This window comes from Aspergillus thermomutatus (genome assembly GCF_002237265.1).
Source record: "Aspergillus thermomutatus strain HMR AF 39 chromosome Unknown NODE_79, whole genome shotgun sequence".
NCBI classification, from domain to species: domain Eukaryota; kingdom Fungi; phylum Ascomycota; class Eurotiomycetes; order Eurotiales; family Aspergillaceae; genus Aspergillus; species Aspergillus thermomutatus.
Genome location: NW_020798128.1, coordinates 80,746 through 92,244, shown reverse-complemented (window position 1 = coordinate 92,244; position 11,499 = coordinate 80,746). Strand labels below are relative to the sequence as shown.

The following is an 11,499-nucleotide window of genomic DNA, read 5'->3' as shown; positions in this document are numbered from 1 at the left end:
GAGGCGGAGACTGTGATCACGTTTAGCCAACCCATCTTCTGGCGCTGAAGAACACACGGCCCCATGGACCAATGTCACCCCACTCTTCAGCATTAGGAGGCAGCCAGCTGGCAATACCGCCCATCACGGTCCGCTCGGGGTGAGGCATGATGGCGAGGACACGGCCGTCCGCGCTGCGAATACCAGCAATACCCTCGGGACTGCCGTTGGGGTTGAATGGGTACTTCATGGTTGGCTTGAGAGTGGCGTTGTCGACATACTGGATGGGGGCTAGGCCTTCACGAACGAAATCTTCAGCTGAGGTGCCGGGAGCCGCAGCGAATGAAGCGCGACCTTCTCCGTGAGCGACAGCAATAGGGAGCGAGCTGCCGTTCATGCCGTGGAGGAAGACACTGGGGTTGGCAGGGTCGGGATCCGAGATACGGACCATGCAGACACGACCTTCGTACTGCTCGCTGGCGTTGCGTTCGAAGCTGGGCCAGTTGGATGCTCCAGGAATCAATTCCTTGAGACGGGAGAGGAACTGACAACCGTTGCAGACACCGAGAGCAAAGGTGTCGGGACGCTGGAAGAAGCTCTGGAATTCAGTGCGGGTATTCTCGTGCAGCAGGACTGACTTGGCCCAACCCTGACCGGCACCGAGAACGTCACCGTAAGAGAAACCACCACAGGCGGCAAGGCCGACAAAGCTGGAGAGAGAAACGCGGCCAGAGATAATATCGGTCATGTGAACATCAACGGCAGAGAACCCAGCCACATTGAAGGCAAAGGCCATCTCCGCTTGGCTGTTAACACCCTGCTCACGCAGGATGGCCACACGTGGCTTGTTGCTGAAGGGAGACTTGAGGCTGGTGAGAAGGGGCATGGCCCGGTCCTTGGGGTCGAAGGTGGGGTTCCATGACAGACCGGGGTTGGCATCGTCCAAGATGTTCGAGAATTCCTGTTCCGCGCAGGCGGCGTTGTCACGGATCTTCTGCATGTGATACGAGGTGGTAGCCCAGGTCTGCTGGAGGTTTGCACGGCTGTGGCGGTATACCAGACTGGCCTTGTGGTAAATGGCGAGGTTCTGCTTTGGCCTTTCGGAAACACGACCGACCTTGTGGATCAGGCCAGCAGGGGGACCGCAGGTGGCAAAGCAAGAGCGGAACTGAATCTCATGCTCTTTGCGCACCTGGAAGACCGCGCCCAGTTCTTCCGTGAAGAGGGTCGATACAAGATCTTGCGTGCTGTTGGTGGGGCAGATGTTGTCCAGCATGATTTCCACACCGCAACGTCCGGCAAACATCATTTCGGCGAGAGTAGTGAAGAGACCACCGTCGGATCTGTCATGGTAGGCTAAAACGATGCCAGCCTCCTGGAGCTGCTGAGTAGCGTCGAAAAAGTCTCTGAAGATCTCCACATCGCGGACATCAGGGCATTCATCTCCAACCTGGTTGAAGACTTGAGCGAGGGCTGAGCCGCCCAGGGTCCTACGGCCGAACGAGAGATCAACGAACATCAGAACAGTCTCACCGACATCCTCAACACTGCGGAGGGCTGGCGTCCAGGTCTTTCGGAAATCGCCAACGGGCGCGAAGGAAGAGATAACGAGGGACATAGGGGCAGTGACCTCCTTGGGCTCCTTGGTGGCTTCATCGGTCCACTTCATCTTCATTGACATGGAGTCCTTCCCAACGGGAATGCTGATGCCAAGTTTAGGACACAAATCCATACCAATAGCCTCCACTGCCTCGTAGATAGCGGCTCCTTCACCGGGGTGATTGCTGGCGGACATCCAATTGGCAGACAGCTTGACTTGGTTCAGGCGGTCGACCAAGTCCGCAGCAGCAATGTTCATGAGGGACTCCGCAACTGCCATCCGAGCCGACGCGGCCGGAGAAATAAGAGCAAGAGTTGGCCTCTCACCCATGGCCATGGCTTCACCAGTCTTCATTCCCTGCACCAATGCAGTGGCCGTGACAGAAACGTCAGAGACGGGGGTTTGCCATTTTCCAACCATCTGGTCCCGAGCAGTAAGACCACCCACGGTGCGATCGCCGATTGTAATCAGGAAAGACTTGGAGCCTACAGCAGGCAAAGAAAGGACACGGTTCGCAGCCTCGCTGATCAGCTCGACGCGGTTCGGCGCAAGGGAAGGAAGGTAGGTGGTAAGGCTTGCATCGACGGCGGGGAGTTTGAGTTTGCGGGAGTCCACAGTTCTTGTCATCCGAGGAGGCTTGCCAAAGAGGACTGACAAAGGAAGGTCAATGGGTTTGGGATACTCGGTGGAGTCTCTGTCAAGGAGGATAAGTCTCTTGTCCTCCTCGGAGCCACCCTCGCCACGGCCAACGACCGAGAAGCCACAACGCTCACGGTGAGCAATGGCGGTGAATTTGTTCATGCTTTCTTCACCAACTGCGAGGACATATCTTTCCTGGGCTTCACAGCACCAAATTTGCATGGGGCTCATGCTCTTGTCGGCGCTATCAACCTCACGAAGTTCAAAAGTGGCACCCAGTCCAGAATCGTGAATGAGCTCGGGAAGCGCGTTGGAAAGTCCACCTGCACCGACGTCGTGAATGAACTTGATGGGGTTGTTCTCACCCATGGCCACACAAGCATTGATAACCTCCTGAGCTCTCCGCTGCACTTCAGCGTTGCCTCTCTGGACACTAGCGAAATCCAAGTCCGCAGATCCTTCACCAGACGTGATACTGGAAGCGGCGCCTCCGCCCAGTCCAATAAGCATGGCGGGACCTCCCAAAACAACGAGGTAGGAGCCGGGCTTGACGACCTCGGGTTTTTTGATAGCATGCTGTGGTCGGACGGTTCCAACGCCACCAGCAATCATAATAGGCTTGTGGTAACCACGAACCTCAGTCTGTCCATTACCGATGTCAATCTGTGTAAGGAGAGTACGGAAGTATCCAAGTGTACAGGGACGACCAAACTCATTGTTGTAGTGAGCGCTGCCAATGGGAGCATCCAGCATGATGTCCAAGCTGCTTGCAATGTGGTTGGGCTTGCCGACATCGAGCTCCCAAGGCTGCTTCAGATCAGGGATCAGAAGATCAGAAACGCAGTATCCAGCGAGACCGGCCTTGGGCTTGGAGCCTCTGCCGACTGCACCCTCATCACGAATCTCTCCACCCGAGCCCGTTGCAGCGCCAGGAAAAGGGGAGACGGCAGTGGGATGGTTGTGAGTTTCGACCTTAGCCAAGAAGTGAACGACCTCCTTGGTGTGGTTCCATTCGCCGGTGAATGAATCAGGAGCCCAGAATGCGGCGTTGGGTCCCTCGAGCACGGCGGCGTTGTCACTGTAGGCGCTAACAGTGTGTTCGGGGTGCTTTTTATGCGTGTTGCGAATCATGGCGAAGAGACTGTTTGGCATCTGCTTGCCATCGATAACCCAGGAAGCGTTGAACTGCTTGTGACGGCAGTGCTCCGAGTTGACCTGAGCGAACATGAACAGTTCGACATCAGTAGGGTCACGAGCGAGAGGACCATTGGGCCCGTAAGCATCAGCGAGATAGTCGATCTCTGATTGTTCCAATGCCAACCCTAGCCGTTTGTTCGCTTCTTGTAGTACTTCTTTGGGAGACTTGTCGCTGCCGTGAAGGGGGATCGTCTCGAGGGGTTGAGGAGCATGTTCGGAAAACATCAGGTGCAGGTCGGGCTCGGTTTGGCTGAGCAATTGGGTCATCCGATCATGCAGAACATCCTCGAAACCAGGCTTGAACTCTTGTGACTTTTCGCGAAGACATGAGATCTTGATACCCCGCTCAATGCGCTTCACGTACTGACGCAAGCCACAAACATGCGAGATACCAGTAGCTTGGGAACTCCAAGGGGAAATAGTTCCAGTCCGAGGAAAGACATAGAAGACATCGAAGGAACTATCCTCGGGGCTGAATGAGGCTGGAACATCGGTGATATCGCCGTAACGGAGCAACTGCTCCAAGACGCCCTGTTGCTGAGCATCCAAGGGTCGTTCAGTGTGCACGTAGTGGATCCATTGAGCTCGAACATCATGGGCCCCAATGCTGGCTGCAATTGCCCGCCCACGAGAGTGTGAGAAGGCAACTGAGCCTGGGATGGCCAAGTATGTGGCATTGGTGGATGTGGAGGCCATTGTGAAGTGGCACCTTGGGTACCCTCTTTTTTTTTTTTCCCTTCCGCGTACAACAGGATGGCGAACCGGAGGAAGACAGGGAGATGAGAAAGAAGGATGCGATTTAAATCGAGATTAGTTCAACTCTTCACAGAAGTGCCAAAGAGACACTCCTAACGAGAAGAATCGGCTGGAGCACCACAGCGACGGGCGTTGAGCTGCTTGCCGTCGTAAAATTACTCACGTTTGAGTCAACTCGAGTCTTTTTTGGGAGGCGTGGGAATTCGCACCCCGCGCTAATCCCTTTCCGGCTTATCGGACCATGATCTCTGCTTATCAGTCATGTGACACTTTCGGAGAAACCTGGGCCCGTGGATGCCTCAGGCCCTCAGTAGTCAGCATATCCCATTTCTCTTTTGTGCTTGGAAGAATTAAAAGCTCATGCGTTTCATCTTCGAAATTTAGAGTAGGGCTTATCAGCAACATCAGTTTCACCTTGTTCAGAGTCTAGTATCCAAGAGACCAAGTGTAAAGAGAGTTTGTTCTACAGAACCCCGATGTCCATGGCACTGAGCAGAGGAGCCTCTTCCGTTTTGTGTCCACTATCCCACATTGTTTGGTGGAGATGTGTGAAACATGGGGAAGCAGAACGGGTCTTCATACATGAAGTAACCTCGACAAGCGAATATTTCCTGCAATGGTATGAGATCTTGAGCAAAGCACATTTTATTATCTTACACATAATCAAAACTATGAATCTTATGAAGGTACAAATACTAAGGCCTAGACCATCGGCTATGACTTCACTGTCGCTATCACAGCTTTCCCAATCCCAGGACACTGAAATTGACCGTGATTCCGAATATGCAGCACAGACTTTACTTAAGACCTTGTGGGTAATTTCTATTATTTGGAGTCTTGATCACAAAAGCCAAGGGTTTCCAGTAATTGACCATTTGCTCATATTATGCCCGTTCATAAAGACAAGATGCATAGGAGTTACTTGAGCACAAATATTACCTCTTATGGAAGGTGAGCCCGCTGTACCCAACTGGGAAAGACGCTCCGAGTGTCATATGAGCCTTCCGATGCCAAGAATTATTGGCGGCGGAGCTCCCTTGGTGGTTGTTTGGCGACAAATTGCAAGCTACTATTCGTGCTCGCCACAGCCATGGCCGAGTAATAGGTATACTAATAGCATAACTGCAGTCAGGTCAGTCTGAAAACTGTGATTTGAATGACTGTATATCTATGACTTTTGCGGAGGGACAGCCAAGCATAAGACGTTGCTTCCGTAACCTACACAGGCTGTAGTTTGATAGTCCTTCCAGTTCCGTCGGAGGTTTTAGGCGGGAGAGATGAGCTCTTAAATATGAGAGAAGCCCTTCCAATACGTGCAAGATTGGTTCCGGTTTCCACAGACATAAATTATTTGGAGCCCAAGTTCCAGAACACACAGTCCAAGGCTCCAAGCTAATCAGTACCCACTTCGCCATAAGCAGCTAACTTGACACCTGGCTGAAAGGGGAAACGGAACCAAACCCTAATAACGGACTGATAACACTTCCTTGAGCTTCAGCGAGCGTTGCAGCTTCTGGGAGTAAATGATCATAAGTGGTGATAGAGATGTTGACATGGATTTTGAGCACTCAGAGCGACTAGAAGCACCCAGTCGAGCCAGCATTCTATTCTTATATTAAAAAGGGCGACTTCAATGCTCATCTTGGAGGGACTTGCGCCATAAGGCCATCGCCCAACTCCGGGTTCCACTCCAGATTCAGAATGGTTTAGTGGGAAGAAAATTCACCCCTGAGTGCGTGCCCAACTGAATCATGTAGAGTCTAGATGGGTAGAGACATGGAAAAAAGCATCCAAGGTTGACAGCCCTCGAAGCATATTACTCGAAGAGGTTAGTGCCAACCCTACCAGATCGGGAAACCGAGGGACCACCGAGGGAGATCCGGCCCGATAAGCTGCCCCCCTGGGTATCATGCACTCTGATGTTGACTATGGAGGTTTCCATTTTTACGACTTTCTCGCATCTGACCCGCCGCACTCCCCGACTGGTTCCACAGGTTCAAACTCAATCAATAGAAATGGTTCAACCCAGCGGTTATAAGTACTTGCCAGGATCCTCCCCGGATGGATCTCCTGACCACAGACCGGGCTCAATACCATATCCGTATCCCAACCAGGATATCTGAGTGTCGCTAGTGCATAGCACAACATGTCGGACCATCAACATCATCACGATGCCACGCGAACCTTCTCCTTGGGATCTGGCCAGGGCCAGATCGACCCCCTGGACCTTCCCCTCCGCCAAGTAACCAACGATGCGAACATGGAAGAGTACACCGTGGAGACTGTGACGGGAGAGATTATCAAGCCAGTCAAATCTTCTGCTACCGGCAAGGTAGAAGACTGGAAGTTAGTCACATTCAAAGTCGATGATCCCGAGAACCCAAAGAACTGGTCCAAGGCCTACAAATGGTACTGCACTATGGTCGTCTCGTTCACGTGCTTCGTCGTCGCCTTCGCCAGTAGTGTGATCACGGCCGACCTTGAAGGGCCATCCGAGTCATTCCATGTCTCTCATGAAGCTAGTCTTGTCACGATTACGGTATTCGTCATTGGTTTTGGTGTTGGTAAGTCTCAATGAATAGTATCACTCGGAGAGCTTGTCCCATGCTGACTAACTGCAGGTCCTATGATGTTTGCTCCTCTTTCGGAAATGGTTGGGCGCAGGCCTGTTTACGCTGTTACGCTCCTGCTTGCGGTTATCTTCGTCATACCTTGCGCAGTTTCCAAGAACATCGGTACGCTTATCGTCTGCAGAGCTATCGATGGCATCGCATTCAGTGCTCCAATGACGTTGGTCGGCGGTACCCTGGCTGATCTGTGGAGGAATGAGGAACGTGGTGTCCCCATGGCTGCCTTCTCTGCCAGCCCTTTCATCGGTCCCGCCATCGGTCCTCTTGTCGGTGGATACCTCTGCCGTGCTGGTTGGAGATGGCTTTACTGGATCCAGCTCATTCTGGCCTTCGTCGCCTGGGTCCTGATTACCTTCACCGTCCCTGAGACCTATGCCCCCATGATTTTGAAGAAGAGAGCGAAGCAATTGAGGAAGACTGAGAACGATCCGAAGTACGTCACCGAGACAGAATTGGACGCGCGCCCCATGGGAGAGAGATTACGCATCTTCCTCTTCCGTCCATTCCAGCTTCTGTTTTTGGAACCCATTGTTCTGTTCATCTCCCTTTATATGTCCGTCTTGTATGGCTTGCTATACATGTTCTTCGTCGCGTAAGTTGACACTGCCTTGCGAGATTCTTCGAGGACTGAACTGACAGCTTATTTTCTAGCTATCCCATTATTTACCAAAAAGGAAAGGGATGGAGCGCAGGCCCTACTGGTCTGATGTTCATTCCTTTGGCCATTGGTGTCTTGTGTAGCGCTGCCTGTGCTCCTTTTGTCAACACGCACTACCTTTCACTTTGTAAGAAGTACGGTGGAAAGCCTCCAGCTGAAGCGCGTCTGATCCCTATGATGCTTTCATGCTGGTTTATCCCCATCGGTCTCTTTATCTTCGCCTGGACGTCATACCCGAACATCCACTGGATTGGCCCTGCCATTGGTGGCTTCCCCGTTGGATTTGGCTTTATCTTCTTGTACAACTCCGCGAACAATTACCTCGGTATGTTCTCTTCATTTCTCTCAATGATGGCATAGTACTAATTGCTACTCCAGTGGATACATATCAGCACCAGGCAGCCTCTGCCCTTGCCGCAAAGACTTTCATCCGTTCCATGTGGGGTGCTTCCACCGTATTGTTCACTGAGCAGATGTATGACCGATTGAACGACCAATGGGCCAGTTCATTGCTGGCTTTCATTGCACTCGCTTGCTGCGCAATCCCCTACGCCTTCTACTTCAAAGGCGCTTCCATTCGTCGTTACTCAAAGTTTGCCTTCGCCGACGACGAGGAGCAGCAGGGACCGGGAGACAAGCACTAGAGATCTTCGATGCATGTCTTTCTGCTTAATGGGTTAGAACTTTCGAAAAATGCTGTTGCATACCCGATATCTTCTTTATAAATTGTGTTGGGTTTACCATGCATGTTCTGGTGGGGTTCATCTTCTTGGTTACGATTCATTTCATCTGAATGGCATATAAAAAAGCGGAGTCGTCTGGGATTGTTTTCGGAAGCGTTGATATATATCATATACCAATTACGATAGAATTAGTTTAATAGATATAATTTCATTCAATTACTTTCTTTGAGATTGCTTTCCCTCCAATATGAGTAAGTTATTCGCTTAAGGTATGGGAACATCGCCATCATTATTTCAAGTTCGCCTGGTCAAGACGTCATCCCTTTCCTCTTTTGGAATTAGGGTTGACCTTCCCCGCTCCAATCACGTGCCGCGCAGATTACGGCTTAGTAACATCGGATACTCCAACTCGAGAGCTCAGGCCGCCCGCACCACAGCTTTCTTCATGCGCTGCTAACGTGCAGGATTGCTGAGAACTGTGGCTCTGAAGACTTAATTCTAGATCTGCTGCTGGAAAGTGATGTATTTCTCCTGACCTGCCTTTGACGCTGCCGTCGATTGATATATCTCGCGCGGCATCCGATCTTCCTCTTTGCTCCATGATCTCCGCGGTTGGCTCAGCCGGGTCTCTCATCGAATCTTTATAGCCACAAAAACGCACGCAGAATTTTGGAATTTCTCGATAGAGCTCTAACTCTTGATTTATTTTCAATGGCGTCTCCCTACCAAGCCTCAATATCGTTCTCGCCGTCTGCAGCCGGCTCCGACCTGACCGCCGCTACCTCGCGATCTGTATCCGACCTCCCGCAATCCCAAGTTGACGCGATTATTCGAACAAAACGAAAAGCGCGCGAACCCAAAGCCTGTTACCCATGCCATGCGCGCAAAGTGAAATGCGACCGCAAACTTCCGTGCGACGGATGTGTCAAGCGCGACCATGCCGATCTCTGCTCGTACGAGCGGCCGTCGAAAAAAAGGATTGTGGCAAGTTCGATCCCTCCATCATACAGCGACAGCCCCGCCGGGGTCTCTCAGCCGGGTGTAGCAGAGCCTACGGCGTCAGCCGGCCAAGAGGAACCTCATCTGCGGATCAAGCAGGAGGCCGGGGCAAGTGCGATTAATTCCTTTGGATCCGGGAACCGTATATCCATTGCGCGGGAGGAGTGGGACAATGTTCGCAACAGATTGAAGGAGATGGAGAAGACTATTTCGAACTTGCGAGTCGGACTGGAACGGGCCGAGGAGGGGCCCGGTGGGATCCTGGAGACGGGCAGTGCGCATAGTGGGGATGGGAGTAATCGATCCAAGGCTGCTTCTCCGGAACGGGAGGGCATTCATGCAGCGAACACGTTGGGCGAAGGCACTGTGCACTTGGGGTCTAGATCTGTCCTTGCGTACATTCTCAACAACAAGTCCGGGTCTGACCAGCTCCAAGCTCTCCTTGAGGGTGGGATCCTGCCGAAGTTGGGCCTCGACAATGAGTCCGCCACATATCCGTTTGTTGATTTGTGGTCTTCGGATATGTCGACTTTTGACATTAGCGCAGTCTGTAGTGCGCTCCCAAGTGATCAGCAGTGCAAGGAGTTAGTCCTCTACCTTTGGCTGGGATTGTTGCTGGGCCTCATTGAATGCTAACAGGCTGGCAGGTTTTTCTTCTACTACCGGGACGTCGCAGGAGCAATTTATCCTGTCATTGAAGATATCCAGCAGTTTGAAATGAACCTCGATCTTTTATTACGAAGTAGAGCATCTATGGGTGGCGTATACCGAACGGACACGGATCAAGCACAGCGACCTTTCGGGGTGACTATAGCCTACTTGGGTCTGCTCTTCGCCGTGCTGGCTTCCGGCTGTCAATCATCCGACTTGCCTGGAAAAGAGAGAGAACTGACTTCTCAAGTCTATGGTATGTTGCGCATTTACACTTGCACGATCATCTAAACTCACTGAATTTAGTGTGCTGCTCCTACCAATGTCTCCGGATGACCAATTTCCTATCACAACCTACCATAGAAGCCATTCAGACTCTGTTGGTGATTGGTAACGTGTTGTCGTACAATATGAACCCTGGTATCTCTTATGTCTTACTTGGTGAGTGAATCAGGGAAACTTTCCCGTGGACTCGTTGGACTAACTGGCGCCAGGCATGACACTTCGTATGGGTCTTGCGCTTGGTCTCCATGTAGAATCAAGTCGCTTCTCACTAGAGGAGCGCTACCGTAGACGACATGTTTGGTATAGTCTCTCAGCCTTAATTAAGGGTTCTAACATCATGCTAATGCTGTTTAGGTGGTCTATGGCATGGCAGGACAGTCATTTCTCTCTCTCTTACGATCGACCGTCAACCACCGCCGTCAGCCAGCCGGATATCGCGTACCGCGAAGACTCGAAGCCTGGAGAGCTCTCGTATTTCGAAACTCTTTGCCGGATAATCTCTCTAGCCCTCGAGGTCGTACGCTCCCGGATGCTTAGCTCTCACTCACAAATGAGCTTCAAAACCATAAAAACTTATAAAGAAAGGATTCAACAAATTATGATTGAAGCCAAACCGCATTTGCGTGACCGCAAGTACTGCCTTTCATCCACAGAACATTTGGAGAGGGTTGTACTGAAGCTCCATTCTTCCTACTTTTCTTCCGAGCTGTGTCGTCCAGCGCTCAAATCCCCACCCGACTCGAACGATCCAACTTCCGTCAGCATGCGTGCTGACTGTGTCAGGAATCTGATGACAACCGTCGAGGCGTACGTTGAGATGCATACAATCAGTTCTCATGCGTCGCGCTCCTGGGTTACTCTGCAGCGAGCGATCAGCTCAATGTTCCTTCTAGCAGTAACGGAGGAGTCTAAGACGGACCCTCAGTTTTGGACCCTGTTGCACCAGCTCAAAAACATCGTCGGCGAACGCGCCAATGAAGAAGGCGTCGTCGGACCAGGTCATGTCACAGCCGGCGGCACAACTTACAATACGGTTTCCGGAGCTGCGAGTATGACGGGGACTAGTCCTGCTGCTCTGGACGCGACCTCTCCAGTCCCTGCGCTCGTACCGTTTGATACACAGACCCAATGGGCTAAGCCATTAACCAAGACCTACCGTGCATTGGAAAAGCTAGAAGCTGCGTTCTCTTCCCAGAGCAACCGGGCTGCCGGTCACAGTGGCAGTTCAGCGTACCGGCACCCCTCGGCGGGTTCAGCAACTGCGGCTAATCTTGTTCTTCCTGTATCCGTCGGTGCTATGACACCTAGCGTTGGGTCGCTGCCGCCTCCGACGCCTGAGAGTTCCACGAGTGGGGAGTGGACCATACCTACTATCCTTGACCGCGCGGCGGAGTACATTCATCCTCCGCTTTGGAGCTGATT

General features: G+C 52.0%; 3 protein-coding genes across 3 annotated transcripts; 2 read left to right on the top strand and 1 right to left on the bottom strand.

The window, feature by feature from the left end:
* Positions 1 to 22: 22 nt before the first annotated feature.
* Positions 23 to 4,111, bottom strand: CDV56_107788 (phosphoribosylformylglycinamidine synthase; the record flags this gene model as incomplete). Its single annotated transcript, XM_026761407.1, has 1 exon — positions 23 to 4,111. The coding sequence occupies one exon, from the start codon at positions 4,109 to 4,111 to the stop codon at positions 23 to 25; it is 4,089 nt and encodes a 1,362-aa protein (XP_026614977.1).
* A 2,206-nt stretch (positions 4,112 to 6,317) lies between these two features.
* Positions 6,318 to 8,103, top strand: CDV56_107636 (MFS transporter; the record flags this gene model as incomplete). The annotated part of the gene is made up of 4 exons (XM_026761255.1): positions 6,318 to 6,735; positions 6,793 to 7,393; positions 7,453 to 7,784; positions 7,838 to 8,103. 4 exons carry the CDS (start codon positions 6,318 to 6,320, stop codon positions 8,101 to 8,103), a joined length of 1,617 nt encoding a protein of 538 aa, XP_026614976.1.
* A 750-nt stretch (positions 8,104 to 8,853) lies between these two features.
* Positions 8,854 to 11,497, top strand: CDV56_107487 (putative C6 transcription factor; the record flags this gene model as incomplete). Its single annotated transcript, XM_026761106.1, has 5 exons — positions 8,854 to 9,725; positions 9,789 to 10,048; positions 10,099 to 10,233; positions 10,287 to 10,377; positions 10,432 to 11,497. The coding sequence occupies 5 exons, from the start codon at positions 8,854 to 8,856 to the stop codon at positions 11,495 to 11,497; spliced, it is 2,424 nt and encodes an 807-aa protein (XP_026614975.1).
* Between the last annotated feature and the right edge of the window lie 2 nt (positions 11,498 to 11,499).